This window comes from Ctenocephalides felis, unplaced genomic scaffold, assembly GCF_003426905.1.
Source record: "Ctenocephalides felis isolate EL2017-DRISC unplaced genomic scaffold, ASM342690v1 CF-g0.4_SCAFFOLD_01886, whole genome shotgun sequence".
Lineage (NCBI taxonomy): Eukaryota > Metazoa > Arthropoda > Insecta > Siphonaptera > Pulicidae > Ctenocephalides > Ctenocephalides felis.
Genome location: NW_020538040.1, coordinates 47745135 through 47766629, shown reverse-complemented (window position 1 = coordinate 47766629; position 21495 = coordinate 47745135). Strand labels below are relative to the sequence as shown.

Below are 21495 nucleotides of genomic sequence, written 5' to 3'. Positions count from 1 at the left end.
TTTTTTTAAATTTTTTTTTGTTTATCGAAAATAATTCAGATTTTAATTTTAATTCTATTCAAATATACTTTAAACAAATAATTTCAACTTTGCAATTCAGTTTATATAATTCTTATAAATATAATATTAAACAATGTTACAATATTTATAAAAATCTATTTGAAAACATTTAATATTCCTCGATCATTTCGTCACAGTACGGGAAGTTCCAGTAATTTGCCCTAAGGCACGATGCCATACATCACTAGTTTTATATAACCTCTATAAACTCTTGCACGTGGACGGCGTAAAAAGGACCAGCTGAACTTTTACCCGGACAAAGGTGTAAAAATAAGAAATACTGAATGAAAAAGTAAATTAAGCAAAAAAGTTATTTTACAAGGAATAAATTAAATAAATAGCTATTTCAACTCTGCTTATGAAGCTGGGAGTTTTATTGAACATAGTCAAATATAGTTAGTATAGTTTTTACAATATAATTGCTCAAAGTCAATTTGGGTCTTTGTGCCCCACTCTACCCTATAGTCTATATAGCCCATGGTATCATTTATCTACAACGTTTTCAAGAAATCGAATCAGAATCAGATATTATTCCATTTATAAAGACATTGTGAAGTTCTCATCATTCCGTTCAACTAATAAAAACAACAATAATAACTAATAAAATATTTATTGCACTGATTTTACTATTTTTACAGAGCATTTTTAATGATTTGTTATTTTTGTTGAATGTTCGATGATCCATTTTTATAAAACTAAAACAGAACTACAGATCAGGGATATAAAAAACTGCAGATTTTCACTCAGGTTTACATTCTAGTGTACAAATAATATTCTCTATTCGTTCTAGTATACAAAACTAGTAAAACATGCAATTCACTTAAACTATTTCGCCTGTCAGAAAACTTTTGATCTGTATTTAGAATATAGAATTATTTTCAAATATACCTTGCAACATGAAATAATGATATAAAATAAATCGTTATTTCGGAAACATTTGAAAAGTATCAAATAAACCAAGCATGGGCGAACTTCAACTTACGTTTAACTGACAATGATGAATATTAATGTAATTTTTAATAGTAATTATTAATTTATTTTTTTAAAGAATTTGCCCGATGAACGTAAATATTTTCTCACACTATAGCAATCGTATGAAGAATTATAATGGTTTTGTTTCAAATTTATAATCGATAATTTTAATGCTGATAACTAACGATATAAAAATATTTAATAAATACTTTTGTTGCAGTATGGTTAACTTTTTTCAATTGACCATATTAGTAATTATTTAGAATTGATAACTGATTTTTATGAACACATATTCTTAATTTCTAATCTAATGATAAAAATTAATAATCCCGATTAAGATTTAAAGTGCATTATTTTTTCTCTATAATAGAAAACTAGTGGTGTATGGCATCGTGCCTTAAGACAAATTGCTGGAACTTCCCGTACCATAAAGAAATGTTCGAAAAATATTAAATGCTTTCAAATGGATTATTATAAATAAATACTTTCTGTAACATTGTCTGATATTTATAAGAAACATATAAACTGAATTACAAAGTTGAAATTATTTGTTTAAAGTATATTAGAACGTCAGAATTAAAATTAAAATCTGAATTATTTTTGATATACAAAAAAAAATTGAAACAAAATATTTTTTCCAAAAGTAACCATTTTGTTAAAACACGCAGAAAGTTCTTTGAATCATTCAAATCGGACGCTTAGTTCTCTCAAAAACTGCCAATTTTTGCACATTTAGCTCTATATCTTCAAAATATTTGGTTCTGCATTTGCCAAAAACTAATCATCTCTTCTCCCAATCATTACTAATTGAATGTTTTTTAGATCATTCAAATCAGATACTCCGTTCTCTCAAACACCCGATTTGTATTTTCTGCACTAATAATCAGCACATCACCCTATCAATATGAATCGAATGTTTTTTGAACCATTCAAATCGGTTGATCCGTGCCATTTTTTCTGAGGTATGCCAAAATGTTCAGAATCCTTACTCAGTCGTTGATTAGAACTTATCGACTTATCAAGTAAGGTCTATATTCTTATCCTATTTGAAATAATTACAGTTAAATGTGAAAACAAAATTATGCTGTTATTTAATTAAATTTTAAATATTATTTTAATATAAATAGCTTAAAACAGTCGATCATACTTTATCTCTCTCATATTGGGAAATAAAACAATATATTGTTACTATTCGTTTCGACATTGGTTTATATCGTCATTCAGAAATCCATAATAAGCCATTGTTTCTGGAAAGATAAGGAAAAGATATGCGATAATAAATAATATTATAATTTTTTGAATAAGTTTATTAGATATAGAAACTTACAGTTACCTTTATAGTACTATTGCGGTGATAATACGCTCTTTGTTAGATGCTATTTATTATGCCTATGCATATAATTTTAAAGATTTATTGTACAAAATTATATAATAAAGTGAAAAAATATCTGCTAAAAATATTTTAGGTTAGGAATATGTAAATAATTATCAAAACGTACGCAATGAGGATTTCAAAAAATCTTTAATAATTGATCTTGAACATCTTTATCTTATATTCCCCAATATATTCAAATACTTTACAGACGTCTATATTAACGATAAACATTTAATAATGTCATTAAATGTATTATTTAAATATAATATTTTATTCCATAATTAATATATTCGACCATAATAATGATTAAAATATTTGTGTATCCATATGTGTGTTTCTTTGTTAACAAAGTAAACACGTAATCAGGCGCTTTTTAGAGATCGCGAACTCGTACTTTTTTATATTTTTCAATCAAATATTTTATACTTTATAAAGTAATCATGCAGAAACTAGTCATATATGACCTAGAAAGTGAATAGTTTAAAACTAACTTTGAAAGAAGCTCTTAAAAATCATCATACAGGCGTCAGTTATTCTACTGCTTAATTATTCTTTGAAACCTGCGAACAAAATTATTTATTTGCATAGAATCTATTTGCCACATTATGTGAATAGAGATATATAAACAAATGTTAATAATATAAAACAATAACGAATAAACGCAAAAATGCTTAAAGGTTTACCAAACCCAAGAAATGTAGAAAATAAAACTTTTATTATAAAGAATTGCGGAAAAAGTACTGCTGACTGATTTTCAAGATTTCAATGATCTTAAACTTGTAAATAAATCTTTACCAGTTTTTTTTTTTAGATAATCTCTAATCTAATAAATTGATAGAATGAAAAAATGTATAGTATTGCCCTAGCGAAGGTCCGTGACCTGAGTTTATCTCCAACTCAATTCAGAGAAAGATAGTGTGAAAGGTTGACATTTCACACCGCAGTGCCCAAAATGGGCTATTTTCAATTAGGAACATAGGTTTCATCCTTATTTCCAAGAGAAAATGGACATCGCTGCTGCCAGATTGTCTAGTGCGGGGTTCGAACTCACAACTCCGTTCACACCAGTCCATGCGTTATTTGATATAATGGTCATTGAACTAATTATTCAATATTTAGGCTCTAATGTAATTTATCTAAATTATAAATTAATATTAGATAAAAATATCTAAAAAAAATATATACTTCTTGCGTACTCTTTCTCCACAATTGGACTTCTACGATTTTAAGCACCGACCCCGTCGTATTGATGAGCAAATCCTAAAGTAGGATTTCATTTTTTACTCGAAATGTTTCAATTATGACATTATCAAGTATTTTGCCCCTTTACAATCCTGATTAAATGCGCAAATTTTGATGAAACTTTCCAACACCCATTCAAATTCATAATACAACAAAAAGTCTTAATTCTTTAAAACTGTGGGAGTCGTAATGTACGACTCCCACTCGTATATTTAAGTATAAAGTCCAATTGTTTTTTTACCATCATGACTAGCCTGCTTGATCCCCACAAAACTTTGGGGCATTATAGTATCTTTTTACTGGTTCTAGAAATGTTATTTACGGTTACGGATCCAAAGTTTAAATGAACAAAATTATTGAAAAATAACCACACTAACAAAAAAACGGTCATAATTTTGCAAAAGCTTTAGTTTGCACTTAAAGGCTCATAATTTTCAAATAACGTGAGATATTTTTTTTATATTTATAATTAAATTAAAAATAAAAACAACGAAATGCGAAGGAAGTATTCGGTTCAAGACTTTTTGTGAAAATGTATACTAAAATATTCGCACTTTTTTGTCAATTATAATTAAACTGGTCGGCAACGGCGAATTCATATCGAGTAAATTTTATCGAAAAGTTTCTAAGTTTCTGAATTCGGCGCAGTCGTTTTGAGAAGAGATCAAATTTTGGCACACATACACATACACAACTGACATACGTACACACAAACTTTTTACTTTTTTTTTGAAACTTGTAGAAAAAGTGATATAGGTATGTTGGAATATAATGAAGACTATCAACCCAATAGTCATTTTAATAAATATTTTCTGTGACAAATATTGATTTACTAGTAATACCTCATTTGCTTTAATTAAATGGTTCAACGATATGTTAGTCTTCGCACATTAGGAAAAACATAGCCTGAACTATATGCGTTGATAACTTAAACTATATATATACAGGGTGTCTCAGAACTTAACGTCAAGACGAAACCGGGTGATAATATTGACTTAGGCTGTCCTGAAAAAAAAATAGCAAAAAAAGGATTGTAAAATAGTAAAATATTTGATAATATTATTATTAAAAATTTTCGACTAAATAACACTATAACGGCTAACACATTTTGCTCACATTCAGTTCAAATGTTTCTTTCTTGCACGTTGAAGGTTGTGCAACGACAAGCATTTGAACTAATTATAAGTAAAATGCACTAGCAAAAATCATGTCATTTTTAAATCTTTATTTTTTTACTCTAAATTTTTAAATAATAAAATAATCAAGCATTCTACTATTTTACAATCTTAATTAATTGCGCCAACTTTTGAAAAAACACACTTTAGTGAATTTTTTTAAAAGTTGGACCAAAGTCGCCCGATTTAAAAAAATTCAAACTCATAATTCAACAAAATTCTTATTTTTTGAAAACTTGGGGCAATTGTGTTATAGTTTTTGACTGTGATCCTAGAAATGTTATTCACGGTTACGGTTCTAAAGTTTAAATGAACAAAATTAATAAAAATTAACCACAATAATCAAAAAATTGTCATAGTTTTACTAAAGCTTTTGGTTGCACTTAAAAGCTCATAATTTCCAAACAACGTGAGATATTTACATATACAGTAGAACCTCGACTAACCGGACTAATTGTTGTCGATTGGCGTCCGGATAATAGAAAATCCGTATAATCCAATGTATGAACAATAATGGTTTATGTATGTATTTATCAAAAATAACAAATACATACATAAATATCAACGAAAATCAATGTTTAATAAGAAATTTACAATCCTTTTGTATGTACATATATTTTTTCTTAGATTATATTACATACATATACTAAATTGCAGCGTAAATCGTGCAAAAAATTCGAGTTGTAGGTATGAACATACATATAACCCTGTCGCGGTTGGTATTCCGGATAACCGCTAATTCGTATAACTGAGGTCTGGATAATCGAGGTTTTACTATATGTTGTGAGCTTAGATCAAGGAATCCATTGCTAATGAGAAACCAAATATCTAGTATTCACACCCCTGTAATCTGTAACGACTAAACCGAACAAATTTCATACTCAAGTAGTTCTTTGGCTTTTATAATTAATATAATCAGTTAGTCACAAGATTGCATTCGAGTAACATCGAAGGAATACAACCACTTTCTTTCCTCATTTCACACTTCAAATTTGAAAAACATTAATCCAACTATCAAAAATATTTCTAGAAACTTTTAGTTACAAAAAGTGTTGTTTTTTATTTAAAAAAGCTAATAAATCAAATTGAAACATATTTTATGAAAAAAGTTATTTTTAGTGATAAACGAAGTGTTGGTGCATTTTCAACCATGAGGGTAAATAATTTTGTTTGCTCATTTATCACTTTTTTAACATGTTTATTTAAAATACATAATTTTCATTTTAGCATTTTGTTATAAAATCCATTAATTTATAAATTTTTTATATATATATATATATATATATATATATATATATATTTGAAGTATTTTGCAGTCCAATCGTCAAGTTAAAAAAAAATTAAAATAGATATTTTATTCTATTATTCTATTGAACGTTTCCACACTTAATGTGTGTCATTAATCAGAATCAAACCAGGAAAAACACAAAAAATATATAAAATTTATTAAACACTAAACTTCTGCAAAAGAACATCATAACTAATAATAAAAAAGAGAAATAATAAAAAATAATGAGAGATAGACAATCGTTTGGGATGACATCTGTAAAAGAACTACGTTATTTACAGAAAAATCATCACTATAGTTCATAAAATTTGTTCTAAATGCTGTTAAATATATTCAAAAAATATTGTGCTAGGTTGGCAACGGAGTAAGTTCGGCTTTTACTCTTAAATGGTTTCAATTGAATGTTTACCTTTTGTTATTGTATAGTAGACAATTCAGCTGCCAATTTGCGAAAAAAAAAATTGCTTGATTGCGTAGTTTTTGTTTGACGTTCGTTGAAAAATGGAAAATCAAACCGAATTTTTTTGCCATATTTTGCTCTTTTATTTCTGCAAAGATAAAAATGGCGATGAAGCCTTGAAAAACGGCAGTATCAAAATTGGTTTGCCAAATTTCGTTCTCGTATTTTTTTACTCAAAAATGAAAAGCGCTCGGGTTGTCAGTTGAAGTTGAATACAAAGGAATTGTCTACTGTTGCTTTTACCCAACCGAACGATCAATTCTGATGCCTTGAAAAACGGCAGTATCAAAATTGGTTTGCCAAATTTCGTTCTCGTATTTTTTTACTCAAAAATGAAAAGCGCTCGGGTTGTCAGTTGAAGTTGAATACAAAGGAATTGTCTACTGTTGCTTTTACCCAACCGAACGATCAATTCTGATGCCTTGAAAAACGGCAGTATCAAAATTGGTTTGCCAAATTTCGTTCTCGTATTTTTTTACTCAAAAATGAAAAGCGCTCGGGTTGTCAGTTGAAGTTGAATACAAAGGAATTGTCTACTCTTGCTTTTACCCAACCGAACGATCAATTCTGATGTCTTCATTGAACATTTAACAAAATTAAACAGCGCAGTTGAAGCGGTGAAATATTCCATTATTGACATCATATATTTTTGGACACTTGGCCAAAACTATTGGATCCTGGTTGGGATGTTTAGCCACATCCACCATCTAGTTCTGACTTTGCACCTTTTGATTACTTATTGTTTTCATCTTTACAGAACTTCTTGAATGGTAAACAATTCAATAGTTATAATAGTGTCAAATTTTACCTGATTCAGCTAATAAAAATCAAAAGTTTTAAGGAAGTGGAATAATAGTGCTACTTGAAAGATTGCAAAAAGTCATTGACCAAAGTTATTTAGTTCCATAAAAAATGTCTTTGATTTTTTATTATTTTAAAAATCCGCACTTATTTAGTTGCTAACCTGATATTTTAAAGCTTAACTAAATACAGAAATTCGTATTCGACTATTTGACATCAAGATCTCCTAAATGCGTCATTTGAACTTACTGTTTTCGGTACTCTTTTCTTTTCATTGGGTTTCATTGACGTTGTATTTCAACAATTTTATCTTTACACGTGTTCTTAATTTGATGACTAATACTTTATGCGCATAATTATTGTTGACGATTTTCCCCTTTATTTTGTGCAATTTGTTATATTAAGCTTCAGTTCACTATAAATAATTCGAACTTGCTTATCAAATCTAGTATGTGACTCATGTGGCAAAAATGTTTTTGTTTTCTGTTCTTGTTTGTTAATTGTGATTAAGTTTAACGTATTATGAAATTATTCGAACTTAATTATAGCGTCTTAGAAGTAAAATAAACAAAAATTTGTAAGTGACTGTACAACAGAGATTTGAACATTTTTCTCATTAATCATGCCAGCAATGAACCATTATTAAGGTTTAAAAATCTTGGTGCCTATAAATATTTTGAATAGGTTTTATTCGCCAATAATATACGATAGGCAATTATATTGTGAAAACCAACCAACAAATTATATTACGAGAAATAATACATATCAAGCAAACTACTATATCATTATGTTCAGTAAAACTCCAAGCTAATTCATCATTGTAAAAATGTGTTTATGGCTGTTTTTTCAAAAGGTTGTAACCTGTTCCTTTTTACTCCTTAGGCGCGGTAAAATGGAACGGCCAGGTGGCAAACAAGTCCAATGTCTTATTTTAATTTTAAAGGGATTTTACAAAATAATAACTACATTATTCAATCAGTGAAAATATGAATTTTATGGATGCATTTTTTTGCCGAGATAATACTGTAAATAACTTTAACTCATTAGCAGAGTTTGAATAATTCTTCATTTGATTTCTTTGGTAAAAGTTCAGTTGGTCCTTTTTACCCCACCCAGGTGTAATCTATTATGAAGATTATATAAAAAACGGTTGAATCTAATTTAAAATTAAAAATATATTTTATAAAACAATTCTTATTTAATTATATTAAGATCTCGCAAATTAAGCAACAATGCTCAAGACCATAAAAACTAACAACGAAAGAAGAGACTTTTGTTATGGATTTTCTAATATAGCTGTTCAAAAAAATATAAATTTTAAATCTAAACAAAAATGCCATAACTTTACATTTTTGCCATTATTGATATACAAAACTTCGTAAGTTTGAGCCGCCGCTCTAGTCAACCTGATATTATGCAGTAGTAATATCAATTTTCACTTGAAATTATATATCAAAATTATGTTTCCAAATAAAAATAGTCCATTTTGGACACTGCGATGTGAAATGGCAATGAAAAATCGCAGTTTAACACGTTCACGCACGAATAAAAAATCATAGATTTCAAAATTATCATTTAATAATAATAATATGAATTTCAAATTATTCAAGTAATAAAAAATACATACATTCAATATTCTTTGTTTATCAGCATTATCATAATAAATGCATTTTTGTCAAATTTTAAAAATTATAAGCTTTAAGGTATTGAAAATAAATTATAATTTTCAAAATTGTCTTATAATTTTTACATTTTTTCCGTCATATAAAAAAATAAAAGCACATATTCAATATTTTACAACATTTACTTTATTTAATTTTTTTTTTCAAGTATGATAAAAATCTAATTTGTTGATACAAAAAATATAAGCTTGAAAGGTTTAAAATTATTTATAATTTTCAATAATTTAATTTTTTTATAATTTTTTACATAACGGAAACTTTTGGCAAAATACCTTACAATACAATTTCCGTACGGTTACGGAACCCTGGCAAGGTCTTATAATTTTTTTGCGCATTTAAATTAAATTTATATAAATTTGATAAATTTTAAGCTTAATTTTAATTTAAATTTTTACATTTTTCCGCCATATAAAAAAATTCATATTCAATATTTTTCAACATATACAAATTATTTTTTTTTTTTTCAAAAATCTAATTTTACAAAATAAAATTACATATATAAACTTGAAAGATCCGTGAATCAATAAGAAAGGTGATTTCTTACCTTTACATATTTATATAATTTTTACAATTTTGGCATCATTAATATACCATATCCAACACGCATTCAAGTAAGGTGACCACACGGCCGGGAGTTTTTCTGCAGTCCCGAGTTTTTCTGCAAGCAATGTTTGTCCCGGATTTAGATCTTTTGTCCCGGCGGATTTTCGAAAAGTCTAAATTGAATCTTTGCTATAACTCGATAATAAAATTACAACTACCCATCAAATATTTGAAAATGTTATTTACAACTAGTATGCTTATATAAAAAGGCAGGTTAAAATAGCTTCTCACATTCCTAATTTTGAACTTCTGTTTTCAATATTACGAAAATTAACAAAAATTATGAAAATGGACTGTCTGAAATAATTTCTAAGTATTTTTAAATAGTTACGAAGAATATTGAACAGTATTTTATAATAGGTTTGAAAGCTGAATAAAACATATAGATCCAAAAATATAAAATAAAATATAACATATAACCGAATAATGAAGTTTTTAGTCAATAATTCTGATTTTAAAAAAAATTATTTAAATTAAAAATTACTTAACGAGACAGATTTTTATTGCATTCTTAAATAGTATTTCTTATTTTAAAAACGATTTAAAATTTTTGCATTTACTCCCCCACTCCGTCACGGATTAGCATAACTAAAAATTAACGTCTCGGTTTTAACTTCAAAAAATTTGGTCACTTTAATTCACGATAAAAAATTAAAAATATTCAATACTCGTAATTTTTCAACACTTCAAATAATTTTTTCCATAAAATTTGATAAAATTATAATACTTTTAATCAAACAAAAATGATAATTTTTTAGATATACCATAAAACATGCAAGAATTATATAAGAAAATAAAAATATATTTTTGATATTAAACATTTTTCAACATTTACAAATGAACTATTTGATTAAAACCAAATTTAAAAATAAGTTAAAAGCTAGAAAGGTAAAAACTAAATTAAACAAAATTATAATTAACTTCCCGTAGGGCAAGTCATAGTAATCGCAAAAAAATCGAAAATGAAAATTTTTATATATCTTTACATTTCAGAGGTTTCTGAACATTTTAGCATAACTTAGAAAAAATGGATGTATGTGCGTGTGTTTGTGCGATACAAATTTTCGTGGACGATTTCGTAAACGCGGTTAAAACGATTTCAATTATTCAGAAAACATTCGATTCGTATTGATAAGGAGACGTGCTGATTAGTTTCGGCATAGGCAGGTTTAGCCGTTTCGAAGACACGTGGCAATAGGTGCCAAAAACGGTAACTCAGTTTTTAAGAGAAAGAAGCATCCGATTTTAATAATTCAGAAAACATTTTACTTATGACAAGATGAAAAACTGACTAAGTTTTTGGGAAGGTAAGTCTAGCGATTTCGGAGATCTAGTAAAAAAAAGTGAAAAAAAATGCCATTTTGAGGTCAAAAATGGTCATTAGACATATGCACATCAAATTATCAGATATTTTATAGAGATTTTAACAATAAGTATAAATTTTGTTTACATTCCCATGGGTTCCGTACCAATGTTTATCCGTTAGACAGCGACGCGGCGCTTACACGCTTTATATTTTGTCTCTATGCAGTTAAAGCAGTACGATTGCTTTGAAAAAAAGTTCAGAATTTCCAAACTATGCCAAAATAAGGAAAACTTTTTTTTCAAACATTTTTTTTTTTCAAAAAAGGTAATTTTCTGTCGAATTTATAGTTTCTCAAAAATCTAATTTGTTCGAAGTAATATTTTTTCAAAAATGTTAATCGTTTTTAAAAAAATAATAATTTTTGTACGGGAAGTTCCAGCAATTTGCCTTAAGGCACGATGCCATGTGCCCTACTAGTTCAACATTTACAAATGAACTATTTGATTAAAACCAAATTTAAAAACAAAAATTAAAAGCTTGAAAGGTAAAAATTAAATTAAACAAAATTATAATTTTCATCATTTTAATTCGTTCATATTTTTTACCCAAAACATTTCTGCAAAATACCTTACCGAGCACAACGTCATACACCACTAGTTCCCATCGTACGGTTACGGAACCCTGGCAAACCTCCGAACCAAACCGAACCAAACCGAACCAAACCGAACCTCGTACGCCCCAGTAACGTGCATTACCGTGGCCGCGTGGTGGGGGTAAAGTATCCCGGGATGTTAGTGCTCGCGTACCCCTCGGAGCGTGAACTTCGAACGCATTTCAGTCGCTCGCTGGCCGCCATAGAATGCGGTTGAGTGCGTTCTTGCATACGATCAGACGCCTACAGAGTGCAAAGACCCGTGAACACATAGTAATATAGTATCATATGTGTGACTAATATAATATAATATAATAAGAAGTAGTCGTACGTATTTGAAATCAAATAATGAAGTAAAAAAACGACTATTTTGTGATTATAGTTGTGCAGTTTAATTATGTTAACATTGGTTATTGTGCAATAGATAACAAAAGTGAAATTCTTTCGTGAAGTGTTAGGAAAACTATATCATGATGCTGCTTGAGGTTAGTAATAAGTTTATTCTTTATTACATTTTTGCCTCAATAAAATAATATAAAATGTTTATATATGTCTATTTATTTAAAAAGTGTTATATTTTGTTTATGACAGTTCTGTACTATTTCTTACGCACTATTAAAGTGTATGACAATTCCTCAAAAAGTGCATTAAAACGTTAGTTTGTTCTAGTTGTATTAACTACAATTAATATTTTGACTTTCAGAAGAAGTTTATGTTTTGTCAAAAAATCCGATTTGCTAATTTTAAATTAAATTTTATAAAATAATATAAAATTTTTATATATGTCTATTTATTTAAAAAGTGTTATATTTTTGTTTATGACAGTTCCATACAATTTCTTACGCACTATTAAAGCGTATGACAATTCTTCAAAAAGTGCATTAAAACGTTAGTTTGTTCTAGTTGTATTAACTACAATTAATATTTTGACTTTCCGAAGAAGTTTATGTTTTTGTCAAAAAATCCGATTTGCTAATTTTAAATTAAATTTTATAAAATAATATAAAATTTTTATATATGTCTATTTATTTAAAAAGTGTTATATTTTTGTTTATGACAGTTCCATACAATTTCTTACGCACTATTAAAGCGTATGACAATTCTTCAAAAAGTGCATTAAAACGTTAGTTTGTTCTAGTTGTATTAACTACAATTAATATTTTGACTTTCCGAAGAAGTTTATGTTTTTGTCAAAAAATCCGATTTGCTAATTTTAAATTAAATTTTATAAAATAATATAAAATTTTTATATATGTCTATTTATTTAAAAAGTGTTATATTTTTGTTTATGACAGTTCCATACAATTTCTTACGCACTATTAAAGCGTATGACAATTCTTCAAAAAGTGCATTAAAACGTTAGTTAGTTGTATTAACTACAATTAATATTTTTGACTTTCCCGAAGTAGAAGTTTATGTTTTTGTAAAAAAATCCGATTAGCTAATTTTATGTTTTCTCGACGTTTCAAGCCATTCTGAATCGAATTAGACCAAATTTGGAAAAAGTATTTGTGTGTGTGTGAAAACATTTCCGATCTTTTATCGGCGTTTTCTCAAAAACAGCTGGGCCGATTTCAAAAATTTTAAATCAATTCGAAGTAATTCGACAAGGACTAGTGTTTGTCATTTTTGCGCGACAATCAGCCAAGCCATTTCTTTGTAAATAGCATAAAAGTGATAATTTTTTCGTCCACGTTTTAGCCCGCACTTCTGAATCAATTTTAAACATTTGCAAACTGTTTTAAATATATTGCTTGGGAAAGATACTTATTAGTTTTTGGTAAAGATTCGCTAGCACGTGTTCTTGTAATTAATTGTTATACATTTTTTGATGAAACTTTTTATGTCGATAGATATCATGGTCTTGAAGAACATACTAAAATTTTACGGCCCCACGGCTAGTAGTTTAATTTAAAAAAATCATCAAAATTTGGAAAAATATTATGGTCAAAATTTGTGTCAAAGAAGCTACAGTTTTAGGACAAGCACGTGTCTGTGCAATATAATTAATATAATTATAGATAATTCAAATGTATTTTAGAAAATTCAATTGGAAATCGCAATGTTTAGATTAAATTGAAAGCGAAAACTTTATTATCGAAATAAACCGTTAAAAATTTTATCTAAAGATCTGAATCTCAATTTCGGTAGATTAAGTCAATAATTGCACATGTTGGAAGTTCATGCAACTTGTCTTAAGTCTAAATGCCACTTTCAACTAGCTTTTAAGTAATCAGAAATTTACTATTATTAAGTGTTGGATTGTTATGCAAATATATGTGCATATTAAAGGCCTTTAAATACTTATGATGATCTTTAATATTATATTATTTATAAATACATACTTAAAATATCAAAAATAAAATAAAATTGTCATATATATTTTATTCAGTAAAAGTGTTATATTTTTTAGTTTATATACTACTAAAGCGTATATTTTTTTTAAAAGTGCAATAAACCAATAGAAAGCTGTATTAACTACAATTAATATTTTTTTAAGTAATTGTAATTTTTCAAATAAGTGTCGTGTGATTGTTATGCAAATATATGTGCATATTATAGGCTAGATTTCTAAATACTTAATGAATTTTTGTGTGGGAGACTTTGGCAAGTGAAATAGTAGTATTGCGTTATGTGCATATATTGCTCTGTTTTTATTAATATTTATTTTAATGACATAATTATGTGTGTCATATGGAATATATCGTGAGTAATTGCTCTTAATTAATTTTATTATTTTGGTTGTTATAAAATTAATTTGTTCCTTATTATACCCTAAGGATGGTAATGTTGGTCAGTGTTGACATGACAAATACTGTCAGAGCTGGATTTAAATTCATGCCTCCTGAGGGCCTGACGAAAATTGATTAATTCCCAAAAATAAAAGAAACAAATGATATCTTTTTAGATCCTCATGGAAATAAATTAATAAACTGTTTTTCTAGTTAGTTTTCACTTAATTTCTCAAAATTATAATACACTATGTTTTAATTTGATACATAATGCCTAAATTGCATTTTTGGATATAAAAAGCGTTATTAAGAAGAATGAGTTAATTATATTGTGAATTTTTTTTTCACTTTCCAAATTTTGCTGTGGCCACTAGCCCCTATTGCCCCTACTCAATATTGTGCAAAGACCACTCAAATATTATGTTATGTTTGATATATTAATTCTTGGTAAATTAAAGTTTTTTTTATCTAAATTATATTGTATATACCTCTATCAATTATTACTTTTTTAATAATGTTTTTATTAGCCAAAAAGATAAAAACTGTTATGAAAACGTTCGTTGACCTTGAGTTTATCCATTTCATACACACTACCTGATTTTTTTGTCCAAATACAGTTTTACGTGATTTTTTATGCTTACAACAATAACAAAGGAACTTGGGTCTTAAAAAATGCGTGTAGAGTGATTTAACCTTGGCAAATGCGTTGCTTCGTGATGAGTTACATTAAAAATTTAATTGTGTGCATAATTCATGTCTAAAAGTCATATTTTTTGCTTTGATTTAGATTTCAAATGGTGATACATGTGCATTAGACAAACTTGTGTCGATGCAATTTATTATATACATTTTTTCATATTCTCATTTTTAACAGCATGTTTTTATACTCTCATTTTTAATAGCAATCTGAACTTCCGTCATATGAGCTGATGTGCTCGAACTTCTTTTAAACCAGTACTTAAATGGCAGCCCAAAGGTTAACCCAGTGGTTTCCAATCTTTTCCTACCGCGCCTCCCGCCTGTCATGTTTTTTCAAAACATTGTTGTGCGCTCCCCATAACTTTTTAATATTATAATTTCATCAATATACGATTGATACTTCAATTTTATCAAACTGCATATTATTATACAATTTTATGTAAAAGTATACATAAAAATAATTTTATTCATTCATTTTTTATATAATTTCAACATTTTTGGTTTATTTACGAAAAGAGTACATATTTTGTATTTCTCTCTGAGGAGGCGCGTCCCACAGGTTGGAAATCATAAGAGTTAACCCATTTATATATGCTAGTTTTCTTTATTATTAGAATTTATTCAACATTTCTAATCTATTTATTCATTATATAACTTAAATAGATTATTCATAAAACAAACCTCGTATTAATAATTTTATTTATTAAAATTGTCTTTAATGTAACAAGATTTTTGTGTTATACTAATTTTATCTTATACTTGTTGTTTAGTAAATTTTTATGTATATCAGATTGATATTTGTTGACATGATACACTGATTAGTTACGAAGATAAGTACCACATGTGAAATTTTCAGAACTCTCATTTCATGATTAGTTCAGAGGAAATTTTTTACATACGGAGAATTATAATTTTACGAATCGATATGGCAAACTTAATCACATATATTGTTTCTTAAAAAAAATATATAAAAAATAAAAATATTATAGAGAATATTATAAAAAATAAGCGTAACAAATTACTATCATGTTCTTTCTAAAATTTTTAGAAGAGCAAAAATAAAAATGGCATCATCTTGATAAAAATTACATCAAATTTATAAAATGGTATAAAACTACCAAAAAAATATAAAGTTCATAAAATTACTTAAATTTGATAGTAATAATTAGAAAAATGCCATTAGATTTATGAAAAAATCATCAAACCCATAAACATTTTATGAACTTCAGTATGGTAAAATCAATTTTGCAGAAATAGTCAAAAAAATGGCATGAATATAATAAAATTGGCATTAACTTAATAAAGGTACATAAAATAAAATATTTTTTTAAAAAATGGTATAAATTTTAGAAAGATGATTTTCACAAAAATCAGGAGAATGACAAATTTCATAAATCTCAAAAGTCTGTTTAATAAAAATTACATAAAATGCCATGAATTTTATAAAATTGGTATAGATTTAAGAGAGTCATTCATATAATATTCGAATGTTGATTTTATATTTAAACTTTATGCTAAATAACCTCCAGTGGTTTCGTGGTTAGAGGTAGGGGACTTTAATCGGAAGTTCCAGGTGCAATCGATACCCGCCTCCAACAGCTGATGTCAAGCAGTAGTGACATCAGTTTTCACTTGACATCATCGATTTATAGATAGAAATATATTTCCAAGTGAAAATAGCCCTTCTCTGGTTTTGTTTTAATAAAGAATTGTAATAATAAATTTATATAATAGAGCAGCCAACCGTTGGCTTGCTTTCTGGTAGGCAAAATAGTTCAGTTGTGATCGCTATTCAAATCAAATAAAAATATGTATATTAAAATGTTATATATTTTTATAAATATACAACTAAAAGTTGAACGAATAATTACATTTTGTTCAAATATTCACTTTTTTATATTTTTATTTTAATACCTCGAAAAGAAATCATGTTTTTTACCTTTGTAGGTACATCCTCTTTGGGAAAGAGAAAACAAACGAAACGATAAAAAGTTTTGTCCCGTCTCGCTTTATTATTGTTGTGGTTACGTGCTTTCGTTTCCGCTTATCGAAAGTAATTTTGAATTTAATTCACATCGTTCCATAAAAATCCTGAATTGTGAACTAAAATGCATTGTATTGTAGGAACAAACTAAATTGAATAAAAGTTTTTATCCATATACTTAAAAATTTTGTCGCTAAATTGAGTTTAATAGAGTGTAAATATATTTATTTTTTATCATTATTAGTCGAAATGTACTTACAATTTTAAAATAGAAATTTATCTAAAATACAGTATGATAAGAGATAACAACTGTCTAATCTTTTGTGTTTTAAATGCACTAAATTAACTTCTATTAACTTGAACGATTAGATAAGATTTACTAGTTCAACCTGGTATTTTAGTTCAAGGTTTGATATAACTTTCGTTCTCGTTAATTTATTCTAGTTAGGTATAAATGCAATATTTTGGTGTCAATAATCATCTTGGGCTCCTCCATGGATTAGTGATTAGATGTATGGGATTTTAATCAGAGGTCCCAGATTTGGTACATTCGACGAGCAACCTTATGTCAAGCAGTAGTGATATCAGTTTTTAATTGGAAACATATAGAGCTATGTTTCCACGTGTATATAGCCTATGCCGGCTTTGCTGGATCTAATAAAAAGTTGTTACTATTAGAAAATTCCGAAATTGGTAAAATTTCAACAGAGATAGTCAGCCTTTGGGTTGCCTTATAGGACTTGAGTTCTTAAATTGTGATCGCATTTAATAAATACTAAAAAATCATGTTGGCCAAAATGTTTTCAATTTCTATGGATCGACGTAGTAAATAAAACGTTTTGCATTTAGTTCATTAACTTAATCAGGGTCATTCCTTCCTCTCAATTTGTTATGAGCAAAAAATCTGCGTAATATGACGATTTGATGTCACTTTTACAGTTTCCAAGATTTTCGAGTTTTGTTTGCAAAACACATTAAGTCAAACAAATGGAATAAGCGCTCTTTGTGTTTAAGCGTTAATTCATTATAATTTGTTTTATGAATAAGCTATTAAAATCGGTGAATAATATAAATACCAAAAACATATTAAGACAATTTATGTTTGTTTTGAATGAGTTAACTGTATCAATTTAAACAAATTGTCAGTAAGGAGAATCCCTGATCCATATAAAAAATCTTATCATTTTATGACCAAGATATGATATCAATGTAACTTTTGAATCATTTTCGAGGTTGCACAAATATACGAGTAATTTGATTGATTCGACGTGCAAACTGGAAATAATCTTTAACCTGTATTTCGGAATTCCGTACAATCGCACTCAGATAATTGGCTGACTCACAACTTGACTCATACGTGTACGCAATAAATGTTCTTACCTAATGCAACTATAAAGAAAATTTTCTTAGATTTATAACTATATCGCATAGTAGTGTTTAATAGTAAGCCTATTGAGCTGGAACAAAATTTTCTAAATTTATTTCATATTGTCGATTTGAGATCTCCAGTTTAACTCCAAATATTTCACACTAGCGCAGAGAATTGAATTGGTGGTGTTTTAGCGAAATGACAAGAGGTTGAGAATTGTCAATATTAATTTTGATATTCCTCTCTGGAAACTATAATTCCATATATGCTGATGATATAGATATGCAGATATTACAAAAGCAACTCGTACACGTTCAAGATTATTTGTCTTCACTCGAATTATAGTTTCCAAAGAGGAATATCAAAATTAATATTGACAATTCTCAACTTCACATCATTTCGTTAACTATATGCATCTAAAGTGCATATAGTTAACCCTTTTGCTACAGATGTCGTCTCTGGACGACATGTTGTTTGCCTTTCATTCAAGATTTATCACTTTGTGTTAAGGAAGTGAGAATTCTAGTCTTTTATTGTAATTTCTAGTTTATTGGAAGTGTAGTTTTTTAAATATAATTTTTATCACATTTTTATTGATAATGATAGCATATATCGTGTAGCGAAAATTAAATATAGGCAAATAGCTTATCTAAACATATCTAAATGCATGTTCCAATTTCATCATTTTGCGATAATCAAATTTAGGAAATGTTTACACAGATTTCATCTTTTATACATTTCATTTCATCTTTAAACTTCATCTAACAATGAGATGATTTGTTTTGATTTCTCTAACGATGGCCAAGTTTATTTTTCCACACCTGCTATAAGTGATATATTAGCATTTAGCAGGTTGCAATTTCTATAAAATACAAAATGAAATAAATTAACTTATATAATTAAATAGGTAAAGTAATCTTCTCAAAGTAATCATTTACTAATAAATATTACTTGGAATTGTACCACCCCCACCACAACTTTCATTTTGTTTATATCTATGTATAAAAAAACAAAATTCTCAATGTTGCTCAATGGGCAAAATCGATAACTTTCTCATCAGAATTGCATTCTGTAGTTATCGCGTTGTTATATTTTTAATGTATTTTAAATTTGTAACTAGATTACTTTCTGCTGGGAAAATTTCAATTTGTATAAATACAATAATAGAAAATCATCTATATAATAAAATATATTTACAAACTAATGGTTGTGAATATGTTGGATATTTGCATACATGAATACATTAGTACCGAAAAAGCATCATTTTCAAAACTAGTTAGTGATTGAATTCTGTTTCGGTCTTTAAAATTTTACTTTCAATTATTTTAAATGATTATTATAAATATTTAATATGGTACTATAATTTATGTATTGATATACAAATCCACATTTCTGTAGATATTATATATTTCATATGGTATCCAATTGAAACCTATGAACTATGAACCTATTAAATCTGTGAAAATTGATAATAATAATAATCTAATCAGGATGATAATGTTCAACTGGGCTGTATTAATATGGTTTGGGGGCGCCCATTATTCACGTGTTCCTTTTTGAAGGTTTTTTGGACCCCCCTCTCCTCCTTGGTGATTTAAAATTTCTTGGTGATTTAAAAAATTTTGAAACTTTAGAAATTTTTGATTTTTTTAAGTTGAGATAAAAACCAAATTCACGTGATATCTTACTAGACCTTTCTCTCCCCCACATGATTTTTCGTGATTTTTTTGTCTTAACCTCCATCCATTTGAGCCTCACGTGATTAATTTTGCTTCATTTGCAATTATTTATTTTTTTAAACTAAAACATACATTATTCTAATTATATTTTTATTTATTATTATTACCATATTTGGCTTGCAAAATTATAAATAAAGCATATTAGCAATTTGTTTTTAGCAAATAGCGCTGCTTACATTTCAAATATAGTATTTTCTAAAGTTACATTAAAATTTCATCACTCTTACTCTTGATTTCATCACTTAATGTTCATAATCATTATTAATTTTTGTCGTACGTCCATCACATTTATTAGTAAATTACCTTTCGAAACGCTATTAATTCTTATGCTTATTATTTTAAGAATTCAATTCAGCATCAGAATTTTTATTAAATCGTTTCTTCTTATCATTGTGCAATGTCATTTTGTATCTGCTGCCGTCTTCTCAGTACACACGATAAGATTCAGCGTTTTCATAATAAAAATACCGATAGATAATTCTATAGAAAAATATGACTCCTAATTTGGTGAAACGCTGCGACACGACTTCTTATGCAAATAAATATACGTATACGAACGTTTTAATGACGCGAGTGACCAGCATTAAAAAACTATCGCTTTAAAACATTCGAATGTCATGGATAACGATATAATGGATTGGTGCTATTTTAAATTGATTGTTGGAATAAATTTGATAATTAATTCTGGAGATTAAAGATTTGATGCGTTTTTTTGTTATTTCGGAGTTATGTGCAATTGCTATATAAGTCGCAATATATTGCTAATATATTCCTTCCTTGTTTGGATTTGGCTGGTCATTATGAGCGCACACGTTTAAAAATTGGCGTATGAACTATACTTGAATGCATTATAGATTTATTATGTCAACAGTGTTGTTATTCGAAGATTTATATAATCGATGTAATTAACTGAAGACTTGATTAAAGAAAACTTGTGACAATTGCGTTTATTACTTTTTATTATAGTTCTTGTTATTGACGCTTACGGTTCCAACGTTTAAATAAAAAAATAATAATAAAAACCATCGACGACAGCCCAATAATGGTCATTATTTTGCCAATCAATAAAAATGAATAACACTGTTTGTATTCTGTACTCGACCGGGATTCGATCTGAGTACCCCTCTACTGCGAGTGCTTAACAATATATAACAACAGAACTTGACGAGATTCCATGAGCTGTAATGCTGACTTCTTTTGAAATGAAGGGGTTTTTATGCAAACTCAAACGGTTGTCTTATCTTTATATGGTGAATTTACTGTTACAATTTCTGTAATATTTAAACCGAAAATCCCAGTTGAGCACATGGAACAAATTCTTCTGTACAAAGTCATGTTGAAATCAATTTGGACGTA

The 21495-nt window shown here is 27.6% G+C and overlaps 1 protein-coding gene across 1 annotated transcript in view; it reads left to right on the top strand.

Annotated features, from left to right (window-relative positions):
• The first annotated feature begins 11848 nt into the window (after positions 1 to 11848).
• LOC113377880 (dual specificity tyrosine-phosphorylation-regulated kinase 2) overlaps positions 11849 to 21495 on the top strand; it is a 174573-nt gene continuing 164926 nt past the window's right edge. Inside the window, exon 1 of the mRNA XM_026618323.1 lies at positions 11849 to 12101. Within this exon, the coding sequence (XP_026474108.1) occupies positions 12087 to 12101 (15 nt within the window). The 5' untranslated portion in view covers positions 11849 to 12086. The remainder of the gene's footprint in view (positions 12102 to 21495) is intronic.